The 19,574-nt window shown below is 39.3% G+C and overlaps 1 protein-coding gene across 1 annotated transcript; it reads left to right on the top strand.

The window, feature by feature from the left end:
- Positions 1-1,313: 1,313 nt before the first annotated feature.
- Positions 1,314-14,243, top strand: Hspa13 (heat shock protein family A (Hsp70) member 13). Its single transcript, XM_005068219.4, has 5 exons — positions 1,314-1,401; positions 2,809-3,149; positions 10,185-10,398; positions 11,668-11,835; positions 12,815-14,243. Exons 1-5 carry the CDS (start codon positions 1,377-1,379, stop codon positions 13,480-13,482), a joined length of 1,416 nt encoding a protein of 471 aa, XP_005068276.1. The 5' UTR covers positions 1,314-1,376; the 3' UTR covers positions 13,483-14,243.
- The last annotated feature ends 5,331 nt before the right edge of the window (positions 14,244-19,574 follow it).

The following is a 19,574-nucleotide window of genomic DNA, read 5'->3' on the forward strand; positions in this document are numbered from 1 at the left end:
TTAATGAGTTTCATCTAAGGCAGGAAAAGCAGATTTAAGCCTCTAGGACCTTATGTGTTCCTGAACTTTCACAATATTAATGGTGAAACTATTTTTAGAAAGTCATCAGAGTATATAAAATGTTAGACAGGGAGTAGAAAATCAGGTTTACACACTGAAAACCACAAGTACCCTCAATAGTTGAGGCTGCTCTTTTCAACCTGATGGGCTCAGAATCATATGGAAACAAACTTCTGGGCATGTCTGTGAGGGAGTTTCTGACGGGGTTAAATGAGAGAGCAGTTCTAACCTAACTATGGATAGTACTATTCTATCCAGTGGGTCGAAGGCTGAATAAAAAAGAGGAAAACGCTTGCATTTCCTCTTTCTGCTTCCTGACTCTGGTTACAATGTGAACAGCTGGCTAGAGATCCTGCTACCATGACTTCCTCACTACGGTGAACTGTACCCTTGAACTTTCAGCTAAAATAAATCCTTTGATAATGTATTTCATAACAGCAAGGGGAAAGCTAACTAACATGCTAGTCACATGTGATGATAGGACCTGACCAGGAAGACACCTCTGGCCATTTATGACATAAATAGCGAAAGTGGGGTTTATTGTGTCATATTTCTTTTTAATATTATATTTGAATGTTAATACTAGACGTAAAAAAAATGTGTCCTTGCAGTCTCGGATAGACCTCATTCCCGAAGATCACTTTTATTAACTTACTGGCGACAACAGTCAATGCTTTTAAGAGTTGCAGGGCTGTGCAGGGAGCAGGTACACCACCCAGGTCTCCCGCCCGCAGGGACTGCACCACTACAGAGCCTCTTCTAGGAGTGCTAAGAGGACTTTGGAGGGCTTGCGAGGACTCCACCTGGAATCTTCATTTCCAGCAAAGGAATAAACCGCAAACGGAGGCGGAACGAGAAAACAGACGTTTGAATCCCGCGCCAGGCTGGCAAAGCAACCCACCTCAGATTCTCAACACGTTTGCTCCTCTTCACTCTAGGCGAGCTCTGTCCACCCCAGAACTACAGCTCCCACAAGGCAATGCGGCGAGGCGGGGCTACCGGGATCGTTTTAAAGCCAGTAGGCTTGCCGCGTTTCGGGTTTGATGCAAGACAAACTCTGACCTTTCCCGGGGGGGCTGCTCCCTGGGCGAAGCCTGCGCGAGGGGAGAGGCCGGCTGTTTCCTCGCAGGCCTGAGTGAGCCTCCCACCCCGCGGCCTCATGGTAAATGGAGTCCCTGAGGTGGAGAGAGACGTAGTTCCTGCCGCTGCCTCGTAGCCGACGGACTACGTTTCCCAGGAGGCCGCGGGGCGGCCGGCGGCTAGGGGGCGGTGCCTCCCGTCGGTACAGTCATCTCTCAGCTTGTTCGGCGGGACTGATGGCCGGAGAGATGACGATCTTAGGTGGGTACCCCAGGGGCCCTGATGCTGCGGCAGTGGGCGGGTTAGTTAGAGGAGGTCCGGGTGGGCAGGCGGTGCTGGTCTCGCTCCTGAGCCCGGGTCACGCCGCGAAGGGAACCTGCGGAGGTGGCGGAGGCTGCCTGGAGCCGGTGGGGGCGGGGCGCCCGGAGCCGGCTCCGGCCGATGGAGGAGGCCGCTTGGGGGTCCCGGCGGCAGCCGCTCGTCCGGGGGACGCGGGCCTGCAGACGGGTCCCGCCAGCAGAGACCTCGGTCTTGAGTCAGGAGCTGGGTTCGGTTCTCTGTGCAGGGGGCGAGAGCCCCTTGTGGAATAAGAGGGGGACAGCATCTCGAGGTGTGGACTCCCCGGGCTGCACTCGGGATGCCGAGTTGGGAGCGGATTCTGGTCCCGGTGCTGTGGAGCTGGATTCTCTTTGGAACTTAGCTGTTGGGAATTGCAGTCCCTCGCTAGCTGTGAGGAAATGCTTTTAAGATGTTTCTGTAGTGGTTAGGCTGGTCTACTGAGAGCCAGGCGTTGGTTTGAACGAGCAGTTTATCAACAGCACCACGGGCTGACATTCCGGTTTCTTAGCATGAGTCTTGAGTGGGAACAGGTGGATAACACAGACATTAATTCTGAATTCAGAGCGATGCCCTTATTCGCTTTGGGGGTACCATATGCATGAGGTTTGCATGTGATCTTTTTTCTTTAATTGAACTTTGCTGAGCTTCTTTCTGGGGAATACAGTGGTGGACAAACGTGTCTTCAGGAAACTTCCATGTCATTGCTATCAGGGTTAGTACTTATATACTTCTTCTCTAAATACTACCTCTTTTGAGAAGTATGACCTTAATTCACACTTAAATATGCAAAAAAAGAACCCTCATTGGACTCTGATATGAGGTAACAGCAACATCAATTTTAAAAATCAATGCACCCAACTTATTCTTTTGAATGGGTAAAGACGATAATCGAAGAGGTTAACCTTACACCAAAGCTTTTGCTGTTAGAAGTTCATAATGGAATTTCATTATAGTAACGTAGATAAAACTGTTCATGAAGCTATCAGCCCAAATAGGAAAAGGTCAAGAAAAGTGGATTGTAGCCAGCTTTTGCTTTACATTTGTCATATTTCCATTTGGCAGCAGCATAATTATGAGTGAAATATATTTATATTTTATTCCCTTATTTTCATATAACAAATTACACAAAAATACAGTTGTGAGGGCATTTGATTAACTTTTTTCTTTACTTTTAGTTGTAGCCCAGTTGGAATATGACAGACTTGATGTCTAAAAGAATTAGTTATTAATCCTATAAAGTAAAATATTTCCTTCAAGAGTGTTATTGAAGAGATGTTGCTGTAGGAACAGTATATAGTAGTAGCTTGACAAAGATGTCTCTGTTTTCAGGTTCAGCTGTTTTGACTCTCCTGCTGGCTGGCTACTTGGCACAACAGTATTTACCACTGCCTACTCCAAAAGTGATTGGCATTGACCTGGGTACCACCTATTGTTCCGTTGGAGTGTTCTTTCCTGGGACAGGAAAAGTAAAGGTGATTCCAGATGAAAATGGGCATATCAGCATACCCAGCATGGTGTCCTTTACAGATGGCGATGTATATGTGGGCTACGAAAGCCTGGAGCTGGCAGATTCAAATCCTCAAAACACAATATATGACGCTAAAAGGTTCATAGGTAAGATTTTCACCCCGGAAGAACTGGAGGCGGAAATTGGCAGATATCCATTTAAGGTAGGAGATTAATCGGAAGTCTGTCAATTTATTATACTATTTCAATTAATCTTTGTCTTATTGTGACCATCTTTGTATCTCAACTGGGTTTATCTGTAAGGAAGTTATAGTCTCCCACTGAGAAATTTCACAGAAGCTGCAGGGTGAATCAATTCAGTGGCTTTCTGGTCAAGGAAATGGACCTTGCTGTATGCCTATTCTGCTATCATAGTATCCAATTAGTTCTTTCAAGATAACTTTAGGAAGGACGATGAAACCTCATATGCTATGAGTGGATATTTTCTATGATTGTACATACCCATATACATAGAACATTTGTACACTAGTTTTTGGTGTTTTCTGACATATTTGAAATGCAACAATATGTCACAGACATTAAATAATTACCTCACTATCTTTAATGACTGGGGAACTTTTTTTTTTTTTTTTTTTTTTGGTTTTTTGAGACAGGGTTTCTCTGTATTGTTTTGGAGATTATCCTGGAACTCACTCTGTAGACCAGGCTGGCTTCGAACTCACAGAGATCTGCCTGCCTCTGCCTCCCCAGTGCTGGGATTAAAGGTGTGTGCCACCAACACCCGGCTATTTTCTTATGTAATTGATCTATCTCATCATTATCTCTTATATTATCTTACTTTCCTTAAATGACACGAATTTTTGAAGTTCTTTTAAGTATTCAAGCGTGTGTGTGTGTCAGAAATTGCCTGCCTGGTAGAATTGATGAGTTAGAGAGAGAGAGACAGATTGACGAATTTTATTCATGTTCTATAATTATAGACCAGAAAAGGTTGCATGCTCTTAACCATTGTTTTGTATTGAGTGTCTATGTCTCTGAGTCTTCAGTAGGTAGTGTGATTTTTATTTACTTATTGAGGTAGGTCTTGCTACAGAGCCCAGCTGTTGCTGAATCTGAAAGCCTCAGCCTCTTGGGATCATAGGCCTGTGCCACCATGCCGCTTTTTTTTGGTTGCCTATCCACAAATGATAAATGGCATTTTGTGTTAAATGTCATTCTGTTACTTTCCCTAAAGTTATATTTAGTGGTGTTTTGCTTCTTTTGTTTTTTGTCTGTTGTTGGTTTTGGCTTTTGTTTTGTTTTGAAGCAGTTTGTAGACTTGTCTGGCCTAGAACTCAAAGAGATCTGCCTGACTTTGCCTCCTGTATTATTACTTTATTTAATGATGCTTCTTTTCTTTCTTTTTTTTTTGTTTTTTTTTTGTTTGTTTGTTTTTGTTTGTTTTTAACGAGACAGGGTTTCTCTGTATTGTTTTCGAGGCTGTCAGTCCAGCCCAGCCTCGAACTCAGAGATCTGCCTGCCTCTGCCTCCCAAGTGCTGGGATTAAAGGCGAGCACCACCACCGCCCAGCTAATGATGCTTATTTTCTTTTTGTCCTATTTTGACATTTAACTTTTCCTTAATGACAATTAAATACCTCTTTAGTGTATTTACTTACTATTTTCACTTCTATCATCTTTATGATGAATAATTTCTTGTTTCTTGTCAAAGTATTAGGCATTCATGAAATGTTGATTTTAGAAGAGTGGCTTTGATTCTTATGGTAATCTGTAGGAACTGTCATGTCATCTTTTCTATTGGTTCTCTAGGTTGATTTTTTTGTTTTGTTTTTTTCCATCTTAATGCATTTAGGTATTTATTTTTCCTAAAACACTGTTTAATAAAACATTGTTTCTCTTAGAACATTTAATTATGTTTTGTTCATCCGTGTAGCACTTTTACCCAAGTTATGAAGTGGTATTCTAAGTGAATTAGACTCCTTAGACAGTCGTTATCATCACTGATAACAGTGATGAATAAGTCATTGCCTGCTTTGTGACTTTCTGCAGTTTTCTTTCCTGTGGTTTTAATCCCCTGTACTCAATGACTAGCTAAAAATATAAAGTGCAGTATCTTAGAAATAACCAATCTGTAAATGTTTGAGAGGAGCATGATGAAATCTTTCTCCGCTCTTCTCGTTCTTACCCAGGATGTGTGCATCAACAGTTCATTGCATATTTGTCTGGCCTTTATTCACTAGTGACTATGTTGGTTATCCGGGGTTGTCTTTTGTTGGGATTATGTTACTAAATAATGGGCCCAAAGAGTAATATTAGTGATAGCAACTGTTTGAATATGTTGACAAGAAGCTGTAAAGTGCTTTGTCTAAACGAAAAAGTGTCCACTGAAGGTCGTGAGACATACAGCTCCCAATAAAGGGAGTCTCCTGCGTGTCCTCATTCATCCTTCCAATAAGTATGTAGTGAGAGTATCCTAGGTTTCTGTTAAATTCTTGACTTTCATTTTGTTATTACTGAATAACATACCATGGATTATTATATTTTTTTATCACCTGAACTAGCCTGAGTGGCTGTTTTATATGAATAGGCATAGATAGCTGATCTCTGGTTTGTTTCTTTTGAGATTTATATATTTTAGAAGCACTCTTATTTATATATCAATCCTTTGCCCTCCCCACCAACCCCGCAACCCACCCCCACTCACTCCCCTAGCATAGTGAGGCCCTTCACAGGAGACCATCAAAGTCTATCACATCATTTGGGAGAAGGCCCAGGCCCTCCTCCATCCTGCACCTGGGCTGCACTAGTATCCCTCCATAGGGAATAGGCTCCCAAAGTCCATTTGTGCTCTAGGAATAAATACTGGCTCCACTCTTAGAGGTCCCATAGACTGCCCTGGCCTCCTAGCTGCCACCCACATCCAGAGGGTTTGGTTTGGTCCAATGCTGGTTCCCCAGTTTTGGGTCTCCATGCTTTCACTGGGTCAGGTCAACTTTTTCTGTGGGTTTCTCCAGCACAGTCTTGGATCCTTTGCTCATCCTTCCTCTCCACAACTGGATTACAGGAGTGTGGCTCAGTGTTTAGCTGTGGGTGTCTGTTTCTGCTTCAATCAGCTACTGGATGAAGGCTCTAGGAATGGTAACCAAGGTAGTCATCAATCTCATTATAAGGGAAGAACATCAAAGACAGCCTCTCCACTACTCCCTAGATTCTTAGTTGGGGCTATCCCTCTGTATCTCCTAACATTTCCCCTGTGCCAGACCTCTCTCCAAACATATACTGGCTCCCTCTATCAAGGCATCTCCTTTCTTGCCCTCCCCTATTCCTCTGGTCTCAGTTCTCCTAAACTCTTCCCGCATTCCCTTCTCCCCCTTTCCCCTTCTCACCTCCCTCTTCTCTCTCACCTTACTCCCAATTAGTCCCTTCTTCGGGAGACCATGCTTTCTTCTCTTGGGGTTCTCCTTGTTTCTTGTTTGGCTAGTGCTACCACAAGGTATTTTATGTTGTTTGTGGCAATTATAAAGGGTGATGTTTCTCTGATTTCTTTCTTACCCCATTTAGCGTCTGTATAAGTAGGGCTACTGATTTTTTAAAATTAATTTTGTATCCTGCCACTTTGCTGAAGGTGTTTATCAGCTCTAGGAGTTCCCTGGTAGAGTTTTTCAGGTCACTTATATAAACTATCATATCATCTGCAAATAGTGAAAGTTTGACTTCTTCCATTCCAATTTGTATACCCTTGGTCTCCTTTTGTTGAATTATTGCTCTAGCTAGAACTTCAAGTACAATATTGAAGAGATATGGGAGAGAGTGGACAGCCTTCTCTTGTTCCTGATTTTAGAGGAATTGCGTTGAGTTTCTCTCCATTTAGTTTCATGTTGTAGTTTGCTGTATATTGTCTTTATTATGTTCAGGTATGTTCCTATTATTCCTGATCTCTCCAAGACGTTTATCATGAAGGGGTGTTGGATTTTGTCAAAGACTTTTTCAGCATCTAGTGAGATGATCATGTGGTTTTTCTTTTTCAGTTTGTTTATCTGATGGATTACATTGATGGAGTTTCTTATATTGTACTATCCCTGCATTCTGGGATGAAGCCTACTTGATAATGGTGGATGCGTTTTCTGATGTGTTCTTGATTTGATTTGCCAGTATTTTGTTGAGTATTTTTGCATCAATGTTCATGAGGGATATTGGTCTGTAGTTCTCTTAGTTGTGTCTTTGTGTAGCTTGGGTACCTAGGTAATTATAGTCTCGTAAAAAGAGTTTGGCAATGACCCTTCTGCTTCTGTTTTGTGGAACAATTTGAGGAGTACTGATATTAGCTCTTCTTTGAATTTCTGGTAGAATTCTGCACTGAAACCATGTGACCCTGAGCTTTATTTCATTAAGTATTATAGGTCTATTTTAATTGCTTATCTGTTCTTGATTTGATTTTGGCAAGTGATATCTATTCAGAAAATTGTCCATTTCCCTTAGATTTTAGAATTTTAAGGAATACAGGTTTTCAAAGTATGACCTGATGATTCTCTGGATTTCCTCAGTGTCCATTGTTATGTTCGCCTTTTCATTTCTGATTTTGTTAATTAGCATGCTCTCTCTCTGCCTTTTGGTTAGTTTGGATAAAGGTTTGTCTACTTGTTGATTTTCTCAAAGAACCAACTCTTTGTTTCATTGATTCTTTGTATTATTTTCATAGTTTCTACTTTACTGATAATAGCCCTCAATTTGATTATTTCCTGGCATCTACTATTCCACCATGAGTTTGCTTCTTTTTGTTCTAGAACTTTCAGTTGTGCTGTTAATTCTCTAGTGTGACTATGCTCCAGTTTCCTCATGTGGGCACTTAGTGCTATGAGCTTTCCTCTTACTACTGCTTTCAAAGTGTCCCATAAGTTTGGGTATGTTGTGTCTATTCTCATTGAATTCTAGGAAGTCTTTAATTTCCTTTTTTATTTCTTCCTTGACCCAGGAATGGTGCAATTGTGCATTGTTCAATTTCCATGAGTTTGTGTGGTTTCTGCAATTTGTTGTTGAATTCTGATTTTAAACCATGGTGATACGATAGGAGACAGGGGGTTATTGCAGTTTTTTTGTACCTGTTGAGGTTTGCTATGTTGCCAAGTATGTGGTCGATTTTAGAGAATGTTCCATGTGGAGCTGAGAAGAAAGTATATTCTTTTGTGTTTGGATGGAATGTTCTATAGATGTCTGTTAATCCCAATTGGGTCATATCTTCTGTTAGTTCCTTTGCTTCTTTGTTAAGTTTCTGTCTGGTAGTCCTGTCTAGTGGTGAGAGTGGGGTGTTGAAGTCACCCAGTATAAGTATGTGAGGTTTGATGTGTGATTGGAAAATCATTTACCAACCGTTTTCTCTGAGGCAATGTCTGTCTTTGATGTTGAGATGTGATTCTTGTATGCAGCAGAAGGGTGGATTCTGTCTTCGTATCCATTCTGTTAGCCTGTGTCTTTTTATAGGCAAGTTAAGACCATTGACATTGAGGGATATTAATGACCACTGATTGTTGATTCTTGGTTTTTTTTTTTTTCGGATTTGTTGGTGTTATTAGGTGTATTTCCCTCCTTTTCCTTTTGGTGTTTGGTAAAGTGGGATTTTCTATTGCCTATGGTTTTTTGAGTGTAATTATCTTTGTTGGGTTGGAGTTTTCCTTCTAGTACTTTGTGTACGGCTGGATTTATGGATATGTATTGTTTAAATCTGGTTTGTCATGGAATATCTTGTTTTCTCCATCTGTAGTGACTGAAAGCTTTGCTGGGTACAGTAATCTGGGCTGGCATCCATGTGCCCTTAGCGTTTGTAGAACTTCTATTCAGAACCCTCTGACTTTCAAAGTTTCCATTGACAAGTCCGGTATAATTCGGATAGGTCTGCCTTTATGTGTTACTTATCGTTTTTCTTTTGCTGCTCTTAATGTTTTTTCTTTATTCATTAAGTTTGGTGTTTTGATTATTATGTGCCAAGGGGACTTCTTTTTGTGGGCCACTCTATTTGGTGTTCTATAAGCTTCTTATACTTTCATAGGCATATCCTTCTTTAGGTTGAGGAAGTTTTCTTCTATGATTTTTTGAATATGTATTCTGTACTGTTGAGCTGTATTTCTTCACCTTCTTCTATACCTGTTATTCTTAAGTTTGACCTTTTCACTGTGTCCCATATTTCCTGGACATTTTGTGTTAGGGATTTGTTTGACTTGAGATTTTCTTTGGTCAATGACTGTATAGCTTCTAATGAATCTTCAACACCTGAGATTCTCTCTGCCATCTCTTATATTCTATTGGTTATACTTATATCTGTAGTGCCTGGTTGTTTACCCAGTTTTTCTATTTCCATCATCTCCTCATTCTGTGTTTTCTTTACTGCTTCTATTTCAGCTTTCCAACCTTGAACAATTTGAATTGCTTCCTTGTTTCTTCTTGGCTTTCTTTAGATTCTTTAAGAGATATGTTTATTTCTTGAATTTTTTGGTTTGTCTTTTCCTCCATTTCATATTTTGTTTGTTTTTTCTTCTACTTCTAAAAGGGATTTCCTCATTTCCTCTTTAAGGGTCTCTATCATCTTCATAAAATAGCTTTGAAGTTCTTTTCTTCTGCTTCACCTGCATTAGGCTTTTTAGGTCTTGCTGTTGTGGAGTCCCTAGATTTTGGTGGTGTCACAGCGGTCTTTCTGCTGTTAAGTGTGTTCCCATCCCTTCTTCAAATGGGTGCAGGTGGGGTATCTCCCTCTCCTCTGGTCTCCTGGTGGCATATGTGAGCCAAGGCTTCAGTGTCTGCAACTCTGGATGGTCTGGCCTTTCCTGATATTCTCCTCACTCAAGGGGAGGGCATAGGAGGGCCAAGACTCAAGTGGAAGGCAGAGGGCAAAGGGGGGGAGCCAAGAGTGAGGTGTGACTGGACTGAGGGTAGTCCTTCCTGCCGGAGCGGGTCCACTCTAAGCAAGGAGCGGGCCCAGGAATATCCAAGGAGGGAGTAATGGTGGGAGCTGGGGCCCGAGCAGAGCCCACACTCACCTCAAGCATAGGGCTGATTAATTTTATAAATTTTAAAGCATCACTTTCAGTAAACTCTAATCTGGAAAAACGTACTGGATACGTTAGAGTGGATCGTATTACTTTATGAAGGTTTTTGTTGAATAAATCCAACATGTACATGTGAAAGCAAATGCAAGTATGTGTATGCATGCATGTCATTACAGTTTTGTTTATCAAATCTTATTCACAGGTGTTACACAAAGACGGAATGGCTGAGTTTTCTGTAACAAGTAACGAAACCATCATTGTTACTCCGGAGTATGTTGGCTCTCGATTGTTGCTAAAACTGAAGGAAATGGCAGAGGAATACCTCGGGATGCCAGTTGTCAATGCTGTCATTTCTGTACCAGCAGAGTTTGACCTAAAACAGAGGAATTCAACAGTTCAAGCTGCCAACCTTGCCGGTAATAGCATCCTCGACTGATGTGCATTTTTCTCAGGATTTTGTTAGAACAAAAAGCTTCTGCTCCAAGAATTGCCATTTTGTAAATCAACTGTAGGCACATAAGATATGACAGATGAATAACTGCCTGTTTATATAAATTTCCAAATAATTATGAACTCTGTAGTATATCAGGGAAAAAAAGCAGGCTGGGGATAGGGATGTAGCTTTCTGGTAGATTATTTCTCTACAGTGGATAAGACTGGGCCTGGGTTCAGTCCTCCAGAGCACACACATCCTCAAAAAATGTAAAGAAGAAAAAAACATTAAGCTAATCAAGCATATGAAAAAGACTGGAAGAGAACATGAGCACTTGTGTCCTTCTGGTGAAAGATGCAATCTTTGTTAAGGTAAATGTGTTTCCAGACTTTCCAAGATGAAAAGAATGAAACACTGTCCACAGATCCTCTGTGTCGTCCTTGTTTTCAGTTAGCCAGAAGCATAGAATAGGCATGAAACGTAATGTTTTCCTATAGAAACTTCTTTAGACGTACCCTTTCCTCCTCACTAATAGTTGCTGTATCCTGTCTCCCAGTGGAAGGCAATCAGCAGTGTCCTCATTCATTCCATTCACTTCATGGGGATAAATCCCTCTTGTTCACAGCCACTGATGTAGACTTTAACAGAAATAACGGAATGGAAGAATAAAGGGTCAGCAGGTAGTCATAACATAGGGGTGCCCTGTAGAATGATCAGGTATGCCTCATTGGAAGAGTAACACTTGAGTCTCTGACTATAGGACCTTTACATGACCAGAGCTGAGTGATCTGTAGGTAAAGGGAAGGACAGTATGACCTTTGGTGGAATTCTTCAGAGTTTGAAATGTTGATGTGGCTCCTGAAGGTTAGTGCCATATTTTACAGAGACCACTTTATGTGTGGAGTTAGTTCAAAGCAGAAATATTAATCAGAATAATGTAGTCTTTGTCACAAGATGAGCTTATCACACTTGCACACCTCTATGGTTCCAGGTACACTATCAGAATTAGAAAAGGCTGGAAGAGATTTTGCTCAGTTGTTAATAAAGTGTCAGGTTACTAAGCTTGGGTTCGTCTTATTTAATGTTGTACTCTTTAAGGATAATTTAAATTGCACCACCGATATCTTCTGTTTTCATACCACTGTATTTTTCCCACGGCTTTTGTCACTGCTTGGTGAAGCTCATGTTAAAGACGAAACACACATATTGTTATTGCAAGTTGTATAGAAAGGCTCTTCTCCTGGTCTTTCAGGACTGAAGATCTTGAGAGTGATAAACGAACCAACAGCAGCAGCTATGGCCTATGGTCTCCACAGGGTTGATGTCTTCTATGTGCTGGTCATAGACGTGGGCGGAGGGACTCTTGATGTGTCATTACTGAATAAACAAGGAGGGACGTTTCTAACACGAGCAATGTCTGGTAAGAAAGAAACAGAATCACAGACGTTCAAGCATGTTTCCCTTAATATGCCTAGCATGTAGCATCTTGGTTTGGTTTTCAGAGGATTTTGTGATTTTTTTTTTTTCTGTACAGTGTTGCTCCTGTCTGTCTATGTACAGATCATGGTTAACTGTCAAATAAAATTGTTAGACTTCAGTAAGTCAGATAAGGAAGTTCCTTCAGGGCTTTCTTCTGACAGGAACAGTAAGGAGGAAGACTTTGAATTAAGAGTTTCAGATGATCATATATTGTATGCTTCATAAAGTAAATGTCCTAACAAATGCAATTTTAATGTCATTGAAGACACAAGATATTTCACTTTAAATCTCTTTTCAAGATTTTTGCTTTGTGCCTTTTAGGTTAACAATATAAGGGTGTTTACATTGACTTGTATAATTGTTCTAACATATATATTTTTCACTCTTTCAACCAGATTCATTAGAGCCACAGTACATACTTTATATTACATTTTTCTTTCTAATAGAACTATTTCTATTAAGATTTTAATCATTAACAGTTAGATAAAATGTATGTTTATTGGTACCTGTTAGGCCAATTCATTTTCAGAATAATAACTGTTGGTGTTTTGGATAGCTGCATAACAAGGCAGTCTATGATGTTATTCTCTTGTGTTATCAAAAATTATTTGATATCATTGAGATACTTCCTTTTACATAGTTTAGAATTTCTAACCTTTTCTGGCACTGTTTATCAATTTTACCATGATAAAACAGATACAGTAACATTTGAGGTTAAAATGTTTCTAGAATAAATAGACGTAGATAACCATCTCACTTTGCCATTTAGATTAAAATGGTTTTGGCATAGCTCTTTTTAGTTGATACTTTAATGAAATTTTAATGTATTTGCAGGATTTGTTATTCTTAAAATATGTTAACTTTTTATATATTTGTGTGTGTACACATATGTATAACACAGTTTTTAATTGTTCTTTTAGGAAACAACAAACTTGGAGGACAAGACTTCAATCAGAGGCTTCTTCAGTACTTATATAATCAGATTTATGAAACCTATGGCTTTCTCCCTTCCAGGAAAGAGGAAATCCATAGATTAAGACAAGCTGTGGAAATGGTCAAATTAAATTTGACGATTCATCCGTCTGCCCAGGTGTCAGTTTTACTCACTGTCGAGGAAAAGGACAGGCAGACACCTCAGAAAGATGACTCTAATCTGCCCAAAGACCAGCTTAGCCCAGGGGATGGTCACCATGCGCACAGGGTGTTTAGACCTGGCCCTTCTGACAACAAGAGTGGGGAACGGCAGGTGTTATTTGAGACAGAAGTATCACGCAAACTCTTTGATTCCCTCAATGAAGATCTCTTTCAGAAAATACTCGTGCCCATCCAGCAAGTATTAAAAGAAGGCCACCTAGACAAGACGGAAATTGATGAGGTGGTTCTAGTTGGGGGCTCTACTCGGATTCCTCGGATCCGCCAAGTCATTCAAGAGTTCTTCGGGAAGGATCCCAACACGTCTGTAGACCCTGACCTGGCAGTGGTGACAGGAGTGGCCATCCAGGCGGGGATTGATGGAGGCTCTTGGCCTCTCCAAGTCAGTGCTTTAGAAATTCCCAATAAGCATTTACAGAAAACCAATTTCAACTGACCTCTGAGGGAGAGCTGCTAACTGTTGACCTTGTCTAGTGATGTTGATCCTCTCCATTGTGAAGCTTCCTCCAGAAGTACATGAAATAGCTCACAGATGAGCCTGAGGACATTTAGGCAGCAAACTTTTGCATAATGTTTCATTTAAGAATTGAATATGACCAGATGAGTCCTGTGTGTGTTTTGAGAACTCTCATAGTATTTCTAAAGTCACAGAGTTGAGGTTCGATGCTTGTCTGGATTCTGGAAGTAGGCTACCATTCACATTTACTATTCTGGAAGCAGTAAGTAGTGCCAACAATAAGCCCCCCACTTTTTACTAAATTTTATTGGTAGGGGCTGATAATTCCTTACTTGGTTATCACATGTAACTTAATTTGATCTATACTTGAAGGACTGTTAATGTCAGGTATTTACATTGGCTGGGAGATAACGGTATTATTAAACTGCATAGATAGTATTTATCAACTGCCGTATAAATTGTATTTCAAAAATTCACTTCTAATGTGTTATATTCTCCTAATCTACAGATATTAATGTGTTTAATAGATCGACCAATTTTTCTTCCTAAAATAGCTACAGATTTACTCAGATCTTTCCTGCCAGATAGTCGAAATTTCCGGTTTATAATTTAGTTCCTTTATCTTCAATGTGTCATTCTCTGGTTGTATTTTCCCAAGTCTGCTGGTAAGAAAGCAGTAGGGAGTTACCAGTTGCCTTTTCAACGTGTTATTGCCACAATAAAGCTGCATTGCTCACTCAGTTTTTGCTATCCAGGACAGCACTTTGCACAGATCAAGCACTTACTGGTATTTGGTTATGTTTTATTTCCTTTTTTCCCAGGGCCACACCTAGAAGTGCAAGAATATAATGCAACTACTCTGGAAACTGAGGCAGAGTGCTCACAACAAGTTCAAGGCCTGTCTGGGCTACCCAAGAGGTTCTAGGCCAGTCTGGGCAACTTACTGAGACCATGTCACTATCTCAAATAGAAAGAGAGAGAGAGAGAGAGAGAGAGAGAGGGAGGGAGGGAGGGAGGGAGGGAGGGAGGGAGGGAGGGAGGGAGGGAGGGAGGGAGGAGAGAAAAAGAAAGCAAGGCAGATGGCCACAGGGACCAGTGAAGAATATACTGTAATTGGACTTTGTATTGGCCATGCTATTCGAAGATACTTGCCAATACAAAAGAATTAAATCCTGGCTATCTTATTAATACAAAGTGTATCCTGTTTATCAGTGTTGTAAAAAAATTTTCAACGAGACCAAGCACTTCAGCTTTCTGGGGTGTAATGCTGGAAGTTGTGTTTTCTTTTGTTTCTTTTTCTTTTTTTTTCTTTTTTTCCTTTTTTTTCTTTTTTTCTCTTTTTTCTTTTTTCTTTTTTTTTTCTTTTTTTCTTTTTTTTTTTTTTGCAGCTTTATAAAGAGAAGTGTTGCTCAGTAGTGAGGTTGCTGTTAAATATCAATCTTTTTTTTGCACCAAAAGTGTGTATTAGATACACAAAAAACATAACTGCTGTGCTTTGTTTTAGAACTAGTAGACAAAATGCCAAAGACAAGCCCTTAACAACATTCTGAAACTATTCAAGACTGTGAGTCTTAGTTTTAAATTGAAAGTATCTGTGTGAACAAGTTTGAGACTTGAGTGTTGAAGCTATCCTCCAGTCCCGACATGGGTTTTTCTACTTTGACGTAAGCCACTTACGGTTATAAACAGCAAAGTTGAATATCTGAGATATCTAATGGAACTCAAGACATGAACAGGAACAATTTGCAGAATGGAGCAGATAAATAATAATAAAATGGGAAGGGAAATCATTTTTGTGAAAAAATAGAATAGTAGTGTTGGAGTTGGGAAAAGTAGTTACCATCCCCTTCCCTAGTATAGTTACAATGTTACAAAAAAGTGAAGGACTTTCTCTTAAATCATATGTTACAGAGTTATGTATAGCTAATCTTGACATTGGTGTAGTTTATTTAAAAGGTACAGATGTATCCCGATTGGGGCCATTTCTTGAAATCTGGATTCATTTACTATAAAATGAGCCTTTTAGTTGTACAGTTGGCTACTGTTTTTTCTGAAGTATGTGACTTTAAAAATACTAAATAATAAGTAATTTATTTTTTATCCATGTTTGGTACTGTGTTTTAACTCAAACCACTAACAACAGATACCACTGTGTATATGAACTAAATATGACAGTTACTGTATAGAACAGATTGTGCCTCTTAAATATGTGTGTACAGGTAATTCACATTTTGCTGTAAACACATACCATTTTGCAGTTTTGTTTTTAAATTGTGTATTTTCCACCCATGACTGGAGTATATTTTTAATGTATATAAATACAGAAAAAGAGCGGATGCTGTGTATACAGACTTTGTTGCAAGTGGTCTAATTCCAGAAGTGTCACATCTTCCTGCATCCTATACATCTCCTGGGATTTCTTCTATCTTTTCCACATATTTCTAATTTAGAAGAGGTAGTTCTTCTATGAACAGTTTCTTTAGAACTTATTAACAAGCCATTGCTTCTAACTAGTGGAGTCAAATGCTGACTTGATCCGCACAGTTAATAAATCTGCATACCACCCAACTGTAATCTTTCGGTTGACAGTTAATACTTCATAATTTTCTAATAAAGTTTATGTCAATCTTTTGGACAAAAATGTGTTTCTTGTCTTAAGAAATTCATTTCATTGTGTCTTAAAACTAAACCCCTGGAGTGTGAATGTATACCTCAGTGATTTAGAACTTGCTGCTCTTGCAGAAGACCCTGTTTCAATTCCCAGCAACCATAGAGTGGCTCACAACCTTCTACAACTTTTGTGTCTGACACTCAAGCACCCTCATCTGACTTCCAACCTTCTGTAACTGTAGTCTCAAGGGATCTAACACCCTCCAAGGGTACTGCATGTATTCAGTGCACAGCCATGCATTCAGGCAAAACAAACAAACAAAAAAAACACAAAAGAAAGCAAACAAAAAACGCACACATAAAAGAATAAGAGAAAAAAATAAACAAAAATCTTTGTGTAGAGTTAACATTATTGAGGGAAAGGAAAGGAGCCAAGATAATAGGGGAAAATCAGTAAATTTACTGCTTGCTTGAGCTGAAACCTGGCTTTTTCCAAGACAAAAAAAAAAAGCTTCGGCTTTTTGATGGTTTCCTGTGTTGAAAAAGATTTGCTATTCACAAGTTGGAAGTTTAGTAGTATAGGTTCTTGTGTGAGGGTACCACTCCCTTATTCCATTTAGTATCAGGCCTTTCTTGTAACTTCTGATCTCCTTGAACACAGGACTTGGCTACACCACTACATTCTCTTGTGTTCTTTGTCTCCTCAAACTGCATTTTGTGTTTCTCTTTGTCTAGCTTTCCTATGAAGATTCAATAATTGTGACTAAGACAAGACCCTAATAAAATTATTATTGTGCATAGTATATCTACCCTGTATTGGTAGGAAACAAATTTTATATCCTCCTCCATCCCCTTCCTCGTATACCACTCTTTTTGAGTGCTGAGGTCCGAACTGAAGGTCTTGCACATGCTAAGCAAGTGCTTTACCAGCCCAGGATTTTATTTGGTTAATGTGAGACTATTTGATGGTTCATTTGACTTGAATACTATGGATTTGAGGCTCTATAAAGGTTTTTTTTTTATTTAAGCCATGTAAGGCATCTGTTACCATATTTTACTGGAAGTATATTTTACTAGGAATATAGAAATGCTAGTATTTATTATAGGTGTCTGCTACAGACACTACATGTGCAGCTGTACCATATTCACTTTTTCTAGAAGCCTAAATTCCCAATTTGAAACATAACTGGCCTTCAGGGTTTAAATGAATGGCTGACAGAATTAAGCAGTTTAAGGTATTTGGTTGTTTACAAAGGGGGCACAGGAATATTCATTTATCCAGTGCTTTGGGTGTTATATAGGGTAGAACTTACTAAGGAAATCTTTCCAAGCCAAAAGACAGAGCAGATACTGTCCCTAGAGCTTAAGTTATCTTTTTAGGTGGTGCTGACATGAATGAGCCAGTCTTGGTGGAAAAGGACCCTACCTTCTAACAGTCTATATACCTCTGTAGTAAAGGAACAGGATATTTGTGGGTAACTGCACCAGGAATGTTCTGCTTCTTTAGGCCTCATCGTGGGCATTAGCCTACTCTTTCTGTGAGCTAACTTTAAAGTGCTAAGCCAGCTTCCAACTGTGATCAAGGAACCAAAAGAAATGAGCCTCCAGGCTGATACAGCTTTGTCTCTAGTTATTTAGTTAATGCAATCTATATTTCAGACAAGCAATGGAGACTGGTGTCTAATTAACTGGGTTATACACATTCCATGTACCACAAAATCGTTATTATTTACATTTGGGGTATAGGACATACAAGAAGCAACTATTGCTGAATCTATGGAATTGCAAGCCAGCACAGTGAACCATGCAGCAAAAAAGACCTGTAGGTTGCCAAGAATTTCAAGCCCAGAAGATAGCCACCTTCAGTAAATGGAATGAGTTTCTGAGTCACAGAGATGCATAACTGCAGTTGCATTTAGTTCAAACTCTTCTCTGAGAAATTGAAAACTATACACTGAGAGCTGCTTTCTGCTCCTTCCACAGTTATTTAGGACTCAATCAGATATAGAATTGTCACAGTGGTGACAGCTTAAAGAATTCTTCTGCATAAAAAAAGCACTTTACTTTGGAGAATTTGGCTTTAAAAGGCAATCAGAATTAAAAAGTAACAGAAAAGAACACTTGCTAGAATGATAGGTGACAATGAAAAAAAAAGAACTACTGGGAAAAATCACTGTTCCAATTGCACTTACTATAAAATTAGATGCATTACATATTCAAAATAAAATTGTTCTCTGTAAGCTAAAATGTGTCCAGCTACTATATATTTCACACACTCCTTTTACATGAGATTATAACATAAGTGAAAAGTGATAAAGTGTATCCAAGCAAAAATATCCTACAAATACAAAATTTAAAATAAGAGTCATGGCACTGCTAACAATAACATATTTATTCTTTCAAAATTTGTTTCCATACAAAGTACTGAGCACTTTCTCATGAATTTAGGTCAATATAATTTTATTTATATGTATATGCTAAAATATTTAGGATTTAAAAATTGATATACTACCCAGACTTTCTTTGACTTAAAAAACATTGATTGTATCTAAGATACGCATCTTGAGTTTTATGTATTGATGTGACTTATCTGTTCTAAATTACAGACTGTGTTGTCCTTCAGTACCCCTTTATTTTGATGGATTATGCTCTGATACACACATATTCTAATAATGGACATTCTGTGTAAGTTCTCAGTAAAGTGGGAAATGATAGGAGGAAGGAATGGTCCCACAACAGCAGGACTGGTGGAGAGTTTGCAGCACAGAATATCTAGTCAGAAGAACAGGAAGAGGCAATTGAGTAGATTAGCCAGAAATCGCTTTGCTGGGAAACAAAACAAAACAAAAAACTGAATCACCCTTGTGTAGCTAGAGTAAGCATGTTTCATTGCTTTGTATGAATAATGGGACCTTGTTTGGAAATAACAAGATTTTGTAGGCATAAGAAAATTTCTCTGAAAAAAAAAAGGTTTTCCATGTCAAGAAAATACTAAGGATTGACAGCAGCCCAACAAAAGCTGAGAGAATACACAAGCAGATTCTCCCTCGGTGCCTCCAGAGCCTGATTACCTCTAGATTTTGGACTTCTGCTCTCCAGAATTGTGAGAGTATGATTTCTGTAGTACTTCATTATGAGAGGCTTGGTAAACAAATACTCCATTATAATAACAAGAAGTCTGAACTCCAGAAATAACAGCTAGAACATGATATAATTCAGCAAGATTTTACTTTCATAGTTCTCTCCGATGAAATTATTGAGTACCTCCTATAGCACATGTTGACAACATGATCGGGAAGTCTGCACGTTAAATGAGGGATGATACCAGGAGTACATACTGTTAAGAGAAGCTTTTTCTTTGCTAGCCAGTTTGGTTTATCACCTGCCGGTCGCCTGGGCTCTGCCACATTGTAGTCCCCAAATAACACACAAGATGCTGTATTAATTATGAAGCTTGCTTG

This window comes from Mesocricetus auratus, unplaced genomic scaffold (assembly GCF_017639785.1).
Source record: "Mesocricetus auratus isolate SY011 unplaced genomic scaffold, BCM_Maur_2.0 Super-Scaffold_100008, whole genome shotgun sequence".
Taxonomy (NCBI): Eukaryota; Metazoa; Chordata; class Mammalia; order Rodentia; family Cricetidae; genus Mesocricetus; species Mesocricetus auratus.